The following is a 10,416-nucleotide window of genomic DNA, read 5'->3' as shown; positions in this document are numbered from 1 at the left end:
CCCCCCCCCCCCCCCCCCCCCCCCACCTCCCCCCCCCCCCCCCCACACCTCCAGGGATGGAGAGCCAGCATGTGACTATTGTCATCACAGAAAAAGCACCAGCCTGCTGCCAGCTGCTGAGAGATCCAGACCTGCCAAAGATAGCCTCAGCCCGGCCTGCGTGGAGAAGAGAGGCCGAATAATATGCACCAACCGCAGAGAGAGCGGCATGTGGGAAACTTTGTGAAGATTCTCAGTTCGGCGTGTCAAATGACTGGGTATATGACTTGATTTTTATATAGTACTTCTATGAAAGTATGGATAATTATGTGTTGTGTGGCCCGCAGACGTGCAGTCTGTCAGGAGGAAGTGGAAAGCAATTATTTGCCTTTGCAATAACTTCATGTGAAGCAGCATTTGTAGCTTTATGTTCTGGCATGTTTCCCTGCACTCACCTGTTCTCAGCTGCAATCTGAGAAAGAAAAAAAACCCAGGAGTCTTTAACTGAACATCCGACAGCTGTATAACCGGATGATGAATGGCTCTTTCAGGGTGAAAATGGCAGCAGTTTAATGTAAAAACGCTTGTGAGGATTACCCCGCTCATAAATCTTGATTTGGGGGTTCCATGTGCAGTGTCTCTCAGCAGCAGTGATGGCTCCTTTGAAAACGCTGCCAAGAGGAACAGATTCTGTAGATAAAGTGGGTGGAAACTCCAGATTAATGTCCTTCATGCTCATTAAGTCAGCCGTGGATAATGGGGACATGCCACCCAACAAACCATGGTGTTTAACCCTTCACTGTTTATTCTCAAGGATGTTCACCCTGGCCAGTGGTGTAAAGTAACTAAGTAGATTTAGAAGTAGCCTACTGTACTTAAGTACAATTTTGAAATACTTGTACTTTACTTGAGTTTTTAAAAATGTTTCTACTTTGTACTTGTACTCCACTACAATTCAAAGGTAAATCGTGTACTTTCACTCCACTACATTTATTTAATACCTTTAGTTACTTTACAGATGTGGATGAATGATGTGAAATATAATCAAGTGTTAAATCAGACTTTAGTTCTACCTGGAGTAAATTCACAAGCTACCCTGCAGTATACAAAGTCATTCAAACTAGCTGCACCTTTACCAGCTTTGAGAACACTTTCATGATCAATCATTATAAAACATATCATATATATTATTCTGAAATGGACCAATCTGCACAATGACTACTTTTACTTTTGGTACTTTAACCATATTTTGATGCTAATACTTTTGTACTTTTACTTGAATAACATTTTGAATGCAGGACTTTTACTTGTAACAGAGTATTCCTAAACAGTGGTACTTCTTCCTCCTCTGACCCTGGCTCTATCCAGCACGTTCAGCAGCAGGCAGTGTACAGGATGTTTGTTCCAATCACTGGAGGTTTGTATTCAACTCTCCCGTCGCGAGGGCTTATTTTACCAATATAGGAGCTTTCAGGCTTTCACTGCCAGCTTCTCTAATTAGCCTCCTTCTCCCCTGGAAGCGCCAGTGAGAGAGGATCTCGATTGGACCCGTCCTGTAGCCGGGCGTGTGTGTGTGTGCGTCAGAGTTTGGAGAGGGGCGGTGCGTCGCCGCCGAGGTGATCCCCGAGTTTAAAAGCGCAGAAGTCCTCCGTGCGCCGGAGCAGTGCGTCACAGCCAGCAGCAGAGCCAGGGTCCCCCGCGTCTCCACACCGCGACGGAAATAGCTTTATGACCATGAACTTATTCCACATGTTTTAATATTTTTATTCGCATTTTTTCTTTTGGATGCGACTTTTTTTCTCATCTCGTTGTCTGTTAGCGGTGAAACAGTGCGTGTGGATCCTGAGCAACAGCTGTGGAATATATAAACTCCGCTATATGGATTAGGCATCTGCAGCGGTTTGATTCCAGACGAAGAAGAAAATGAAGTCCGCAGAAGAGGGTAAGTTTGACTTTTATTCATTTCAGAATGCTTTCCTTTTTATTATAACAGTGCATTTATTTAACTTCTCGTACATTTTTGACACTTTACACCCGGATGTGATACATGGAGCTGTGATGTTACATTGAACGAGCAGCACTTTGCCCTGCTAAATGTCTGTATTCAGAGTGCAGTTAAACCAGTGGTGGAGATATACACTGTGCGCCCCTCCCTATGATTTGGGCATGGTGGGCGTGGTTCTGCTTCTGTGAGCCACTCAAGACTAAAAAGTGTTCCCAAAATAGTCAGAATGTAACTTTTGCTACTAATTGACATGGAATTGTGGGTAAAATAGTGGGTGATTCGAGAGTCATTTGATGGCATAGCCCCTCAGGCTACCTGTCAGCTAACTGGCAGCAGTTTAATTATAGAAAATAAACATTTCAGTGCTTCTGTGTCACACACCACAAGCATAATTAAATGTAAGCATCATTTTTCTTTTATTACAAGGATTCACATGGTGCTGCACTGATGTCATAGTCTTTATGGCGGGCCCCTAATTCTCTTTAATTCACAGCAGACAGGAGCTGTGGTGACTGTCTGTCTGCATCTCCATCCATATCAACGTGCTCCACTGTGGGCACATTCACCCAGCTTCATGCAGCATGTAACCACAACTCCTGTTCCCATGTCCACCCCCACCCCCCCATGCCCCTGGTTGTGACCTCAGCCTTTGCCACAGACAGGCAGAGTTTCATATGACCCAGCGGGAGCTTTGGCACAAGACCATGAGCTTTCCCCCGAGCTGGGTACAGCATGCAGCTTTACAGCATGCAAATAAACTAAACATGTCCCTCCTGTGTTTATTTTCAATGGCTGTTGGGTCATGAAACCAGCCAACAACAGCGTTGGTGTGTTTTCATAATGTTAGAGTTTATGAGCTACAGCATGTGCATTAAGTGGCATACATTTGGCATCGAGAAGTGGTAAAAAAGCCACCTGGGTTTGGCTTTAGTTATTTTTAGTCTGGAGTTATTTTTGGCACCTTTATCTGTGTCACCCAACTCTGCTTTGTATAATTTGATCCATTCAGGGATGTTTTGTGTGATTAAGTGATGTTTTAACTTGCATGCATTAGGAAATAGCCAGGGCCAAATCTGGTAGTCAAGCAGCTCTCTTGCCATTAGGCAACACCTCTTCAACAGCTCTCATAAGACTCCACTTGGCAGCTGTGTCCCACTCAGTGAGCGTGCCAGTGAATGTGTGTTTGATTATCATGGTAACAAAGTCAATCTGTTTGCCTTCCAGATGCATATGGCTACACGCCAAATGTCAGTCTCTCCCTCCCACTGGGCAACCCTTGTCTTCCCTCCCAGTACCTCAGCCTCAAGTCCGGCCCCACTATATCTGTCTCCGTCACAGAGCCTCACAGTTATGACTCCCAGGAGGACATGAGAGCGGGCGGCTACTATTCATCCTCCAGCGTCCGCCCAAACGGGGCCCCGACCCTTGAGAGCCCTCGCATCGAGATCACAGCCTACAGTCAGTTTCCTGAGGATGAGGTGGAGGAGACCAACCTTCCTGTTGCCAAGCGGGTCAACTCCATAGTGACGCTGACCCTCCCCAGTGCAGACAGTTACAGAGACCCCAGCTGCCTGAGCCCGGCCAGCAGCATCTCATCCCGCAGCGGCCACTCCGACGCCTCCTCCTACGAGTCGAGCTTCTCCTACAACTATGACAACTCGCCCCAGAACTCTCCCTGGCAGTCGCCCTCTGTGTCCCCCAAGGGGTCCACCCTCACCCTGCCAGGGGATGGCTTCACCTCTGGTGGATCTCCTCGCAACTCCCCCTCCACCTCTCCTCGCACAAGCGTGACAGACGACACCTGGATGGGTCAGCGCGGCTCCAGGCCAAACTCCCCTTGTGGTGCAAAGAGGAAGTACAGCTTTAACGGCAACGGACCAGCGCACAAGCAATACCCGTACTCACCAAATCACTCCCCTGGACTCTCCCCGCAGACCTCCCCTCGCCTCAGTATCACAGAGGAAAGCTGGCTGCCAAACACCAACCAGTACACCAATTCGGCCATCCTGGCAGCCATCAATGCCTTGACCACAGATGGGGTGACCGACCTCGGGGAGGGGATCCCCATCAAAGCCCGGAAAACCAGCCTGGAGCACAGCCCCACCATCAACCTGAAGTTGGAGCCTGGAGGTGAGGACCTGATTCCAGGGGAGCTCGGTCTGGATGAACAACGGATGCCATTAAAGAAGGAGGGCTACTGCGGAGGGTTTCTGGATGTGCCGCAGCATCCGTACTCCTGGTCCAAGCCAAAGCAATATGTCAGGTAAGCGAGCACCCTGGTTTGAGTCGAAGACGACTTAATTCACCTTGAGGTCAAATTAGTTTGAAATAAAGCCTGAAGGGAGTAGACTTTTGTTTGCTCGATACAAATAAAAACATTAAACAGACTACTTACTGACGAGAAGCATGTTTAAACATATTTGTGAAAAAGGGTTATCCCAAACTCGTGCATATCACAGTGTTTTCACATTCTGCACATTCTACCTTGATAAGTGTATCTAAAATAAGCCCTCCTCCCACCTTGTTAAGTTAACATGTTGGACATGTTCTCACCCCGACAGCCCGTCCCTGCCCGCTCTCGACTGGCAGCTGCCGTCCAGCTCGGGGCCGTACAGCCTGAAGGTCGATCTGCAGCCCAAGTCCCACCACCGAGCCCACTATGAGACGGAGGGCAGCAGGGGGGCGGTGAAGGCCCTGGCAGGAGGACACCCCGTCGTGCAGGTCTGCTTAACTCGCGCTTCTTTGTCTTGTGATGTCTTTAAACAAAGCAGCATCTATCTGAAACACTCTATTTTTGTCATTGAATTGCCATATGAGTATTTTGAAGTAAAATGATCCAGTGTTTTCGCAAGCAAAAAAATCAACAACATTTTCACATCATCTTGCAGATTAATGCTGTTACCCCTCAGGGGCCCGAACCCAATGTTGAGAACCCCTAAGCTAGACTGTTTGGTTTCCTGTGATGATTAGACCAACACATGGTGCAGCCATTAGACCCATTTCTCCTTACCTCGTCACGTCTCGCCTCAACAGTAAACCTCCTGTTTTTTTATACCGAGTGTTAAAATAGATTTGGGCAACTTGTGTTTCATAGCCTTGCTGTTATGTTATTAAAAGATGTCATATTTCTGAATGGAATACCATAGGTATGCTATTAGAGAGAACAGTCCACTCAGTCAGTTCCTGTCCAGACAAGAGTGACTCAGACTTTTCCATTGCGTTGTCGAGTGCAGTGCAGACAGTTACAAAGTGATGTAGCATGTCCAGTAAGAGCTTAGTCATGAGCTTTAACCACAGTAGCTCTGGTGGTCGTGTCTAAAGAAAAAAAATGTGGACAACTGCAGATATGTTTTGGTTTTAAACCCATCTGGTCCCCCAACCATTACTGCACACCGCTGACCTCATTCTTTGAATAAATAAAGGGTCTGCAGCGCCGAGTTGGACAAAGTGAGCGGTGAGCCAGGCCGTCTGTTTAATTTATACCTTTTGACATTTTATTATAACATTACAATAATTCTACAAGTTAACCAGACATTCGTCACATGTGGGGAATAGTTTTTTTTGTGTTTGGCTTTCAATTCCGATAAAATGACTTTTGAGTACTTTTCTGCCAGAGAGGTGCCGTTAGCTAACCCTTTCCTGTAGTTTGAATGGGGAATGCTAACATTGCTAAGCAAACATTTAAAGGACGAAACAGATGTGTAAATAATGCTATACTTCATATTTACTCTCAGAAGATTTTGAGTTAGTAATGTTTTCACCAGAAAACGGACAAAGTGAAGTGTACTCACCAGAGTGTTCTAGTACTCTCCCCCCCTAGAGCCAGTGAGATGAAGTTAGCAACAAGCTAGTAAACATAGTTGAGCATTTAGCAGCTAATGGGATAGATTTTTCCCTCAGGAGTTAGTGTAAGTCAATATACGATCCAAAACAGTGCGAGTAGTTGTCTTCTATTTCTCTCTACAAAGGTTACACATATTTTGGGACAGTACATCTAAAGCAGGGATGGGCAAATGGTGCATGCGGCCCCCACCTCCTCTTTTTGCGGCCCTCAGATTAATGTATAAACAACGTAATTAATAAGAAAGAAAAAAAAAGAAAAAAAAGTATTTCTTTACTTGTAGTACTGATACCGTCCACTAGACTCCTAGTTACGTCGCGAGCTGCGTACATGATTTCGTTCGGCAGCCAAATACCGCAATATAATCTGTGACGTGTTTGTGTGTATTGTGTTTGTTTCCCATGGAAACACTCACAAGAAACACTGGCTGTTGTTATGCCTGCTGTGACGTTAAGTTACCGCTTGTAATTATGCCGTTACAAGCTTAAAAGTTGTATTTATCATCTGAACTTGGCGAAACAAGTTTAATATTCTAAAAACCAAGACTTTGTTTATTTGAAATCAGATGAAAACAAACTGTCACGGACCCTGCCGTGTTATCTATGATTACTATACGCTTTTCATTCATAATTTCAGCGGGAGGGAGGTGGAGCGGCGCTGAGGAACAGCAGAGTGTCTTAGCTAGGTTCAAGTTAGACAACTACAATTACATACAATACATGCAATTTGTGTGTGTGTTCCAAGTGAATCTGCGGCCCCCTGGTGGCCAATACATACATTATGTGGCCCCCACCACCATCCAAGTTGCCCATCCCTGCTCTAAAGGAACTAGAACCATCAATCACCAACGTTAGCTTAATGTTGCTTTGTATGCGCTCTTTATTATAGCTTGTATTCTTTTCCTCAAGTGATTAGAAACGTATGCAGGTTTAATACCTGAGGTATAAGGGGTTGCTGATGCTGATACAAATGTTGATATATTATATTATATATATATATATATATATATATATATATATATTTAATCAAGTTGAAAAATATGATAAGAAAAACAAACATTTCTAAAATAGTTAAACATTTCTTCAACCACAGTCACACAACAACTCTAGACAGAGAATTAAGGTTAAGTTACACGTTATGATACAGCGCTTTCCAAATGTCCTCAATAATAAAAATACATTATGTGATTAGTGATATATTATAATATTGCCTAGTGAGGGTGAAAGATTTTATAAAACAATACATTTGTATAAATAGTTTCCTGTGACAACAAATGGTTAAATAGATTCAGCTCTTTTATTCTAACTGCAAAAAAATGCAGTTTATACTTATTTAACAATACGGATAGTAATGATTTTGTACTATTAGTATGTAGAATGAACAGAGTAGGATTGCTGACAAGCCATCATTCGAAATGCTTTAAGTTTAACATTGCTGTGACATTATATTAGTATGCACCAATATGACATTTGGAAACCAAAACATGTTACATGCAGTTTGTTGCAGCTACACTCACATCTGCACAGGACGTGTGTATTTGTCCATGAGAAGGTGCTAATGATTTAATGACAGGGGTCTGGGCTCACCCGGGCTGAAAAGGAGAGTGTGTGTTCTCTTTTAAACCTCAACCCAAACTTCCCCCCTCCCCTACTTTTCCGCCAGCTACCACCCCAAACACACAGACTTCCCTTTGTTTAGGAAAGTTCCCGTGTGTACTGGCTGACATCATTGCGCGCAGCGTCCTGCGGAGGCGGCAGCAACCAAACCACACACGTTTCTGGCAGGCTGTGATGGAGATGTTGGAGGCCGCCCCATCTCTGTGACTTCCTGATTACATGGTACACACAGGCTGCTGCCTCTGCTGTGGACGCTGGCTGACGAAGCCTCTGTGGCTCGTCCCGCCGCCCTCTGACTCAAACCCTGCCCAGACTTTACAGAGTTTATTCTGGAAGGTCCTCGTCTGTGTGGTACACTTTTCTCTCCACTCCAGCACAGCTAAGCCAGCTATTTTCTGTTCTCTTTCAATCCCGTCGCGGCTGCCTGCCTCAACCACACCCGTCCTTACACCAGCAGCAGACTAAAGTATGCCCCTCTGAAGTGCTGTGTGCAGTCCTCACCACAGTTAATGCTCAGGGTTTCATGCTGTACTTTGGTGGAGAGGACATACCCCCTTTTCAAGTCTGTGAGGTCTTTTCTTCTCTGTCTGAAGTTCAGCTTTCATGATCAGCCCATTGTCGAAAGAGCTGTTTCAAGTGCATTGTTGTTGATTAATATTCTGGAGTCATGTGCATTTTCATGGCCTTGATCAAATTTAGATTTCAGACAAAAATGTAATAAACAAATATCATGTGAAGCAGAAAGCATGACAGGATTAATTGCCGGTTACACTATCCCTCTTTCAACTAAATTGAAACAAAGCAGTGCATATTTTATGCGTGTCTGTTTGATCATCCTTTCAGAGCTGGGAAACTCTTTGATGCACTCTTAGAAATAAAGATGCTAACAAGAACCGTAAGAGTTCTTTGGCTTGTCACGCAGCAAAACATTTTTTGACCCCTGACCAAGAACCCTCTTTATGGGTTTTATTGAGAATCTTTCCACCTTTTTAAGGTGCTAACAAGATCCAAACACGGGGTTCCACAGAGAACCTTTTATATCCCAAGGGTTCTATCTAAACCCCAACCAGGGGGGTTCTAAGAATAGGCACATTTTAAAGACCATCTCCTGATGGTTCTATGAAAGATGTGGCAAACAACTACGGTATTCCATGTATTGTGTATTGTGGGTAGATTAACCTTAACCTCAATTTAGCTAATAAATAGTTTTTATTTCACTTCACTGCCGCAATCATTGAAGGACTGATTCTTCCAAAATAATATGATTTCAATGGAAACGGCTCCTCCTTAGTCTTACAAAGAACCCGTTCTTGGAAAAAAGGTTATTTCGAAACAAATTGTTCTGGTTAGAATCCTAAATCCGCCTTCACATCATACGATATTTGCTCTTTGCTCACTGCGATGTAGGGCGCAGAGCCTGTCGGTGAAAACGCCTCCTTGTGACCTCCAGTGCTAGCTGGCGGCGCTTCAAACGGCTCTTCGTTTATCTGAATGGTTGTACGTCAAAAGGTCAACAGCAATTGTGGTCAAAGTTGAAATATTTTGAACTGGAAAACATTTTTGAGTGTATGCCATGCTGAGGGTAGCATCCTGTCTTGTCGGGCGGTATGGCTCTCTCCATAGGAACAGAACAGCAGCGTTTTACTGCTGGTCATGGGAAGACAGCTTAAGACTTTCAGGAAGAACCCTTTTTTTTGCCCTCACCCCTTCTCTCTCCTCCTCTTTGGTGCCTTGAGCAGCCGGAGTCTCCGCATTCCTCTTGTGGGTGATAAAATGAACTAGGAGGAGTGCTGCATTGCCAATGTCCAACTGAGTGGAGGAGCGGAGGCTTTACATGCAGCGGGATCATTTGGATTGAATTGCACTAACAAATCATAACTGTTGTCTGCTGCAGCTGCTGTATGAAACAGATGATACAGAGCAGTGAGGCTTTTTGATTTCAAGAGTGCCACTTTGACATTGTTATGTCCTAAAATGCTGACATAAGCAGAAAGGCCTACTTTTTAAAGTAAAGCAATCAGGAACAGCTGAAATCATTCAGGTAACATTAACAAGTTTGATTATTTCTATTTGCTTAGTATCTCACTCTGATAATAAATCAAAGTTTATAATCAGTAATCTGTTTGTAATTACAGTTTGAGAAGTAAAACCTTATGAGCGGGCTTCCTCACTTCATCACACTCCTTCCTGCTGCCTAAATAAACAGCATTGCTAGGCAGCAACCCATTTCCTTACACAAATACACAGGCCTGCTGCTGCAGACTCTTCACCCTGACAGGATCCTCCTCCAAATCACATGCTGCTTATTGCCAGCTTTAGTTACTTGTTTAAAAAAAGTATTATAAATAAATAAAAACATGAAGATTTGATAAAATGTGTTTCCTTATTAACTACAGGACAGTTAATACAGGTAGAGCTGAAGCATTTAGACGATTAACCAATAAGTCATTTGACTTTCTCTTGATGTCCTTTAAACCATTTTTTAAAAATGTATTAACATTTCATGATATAATATGTAATAGCTTACACAGGGGTTATTGTTCTGCAATTTATACTTTTACTTCAGTATCATTTTAAATGCAGCACTTTCGTTTTACTATAGGTAAACATATCTGAATGAAAAAAATCTGAAAAATATTGTTTATTATATCATAATGATATAAGTCTTTATAGTAAGGGATTTGGCCAAACACTAAAGCATACACTGTATATATTGTGCTGGAAGCTGAAAACCCTGATCAGGTTTATTGGGATCCTTTACAATGTGTAGTACACAGTATTTATTTGTTTGTGTTGCCCACCTGCTTGAATTATGACATTTTTAAAAACAGAACACAAAACTGATTCAAAAATTAAACACCCCAAAATCCCCCCCCCCCCCCCCCCCCAATCTCTGCTACGAAAACAATGGATTGCAGCTTTAGCCTTTGAAACAAAATTACATTTTGAAACTTTGTCCCCAATTATACTATTTA

General features: G+C 43.6%; 1 protein-coding gene across 1 annotated transcript in view; it reads left to right on the top strand.

Annotated features, from left to right (window-relative positions):
- Positions 1-1,652: 1,652 nt before the first annotated feature.
- The window catches only part of nfatc1 (nuclear factor of activated T cells 1), a 44,945-nt gene continuing 36,181 nt past the window's right edge, over positions 1,653-10,416 (top strand). Inside the window, 3 exon segments of the mRNA XM_034125011.1 lie at positions 1,653-1,921; positions 3,209-4,247; positions 4,546-4,705. Of these exon segments, the coding sequence (XP_033980902.1) occupies positions 1,903-1,921; positions 3,209-4,247; positions 4,546-4,705 (1,218 nt within the window). The 5' untranslated portion in view covers positions 1,653-1,902.

Source organism: Trematomus bernacchii, unplaced genomic scaffold, assembly GCF_902827165.1.
Source record: "Trematomus bernacchii unplaced genomic scaffold, fTreBer1.1, whole genome shotgun sequence".
NCBI classification, from domain to species: Eukaryota; Metazoa; Chordata; class Actinopteri; order Perciformes; family Nototheniidae; genus Trematomus; species Trematomus bernacchii.
Note: the sequence above shows the minus strand (reverse complement) of the source record. Positions and strands in the feature narration are given on the sequence as shown.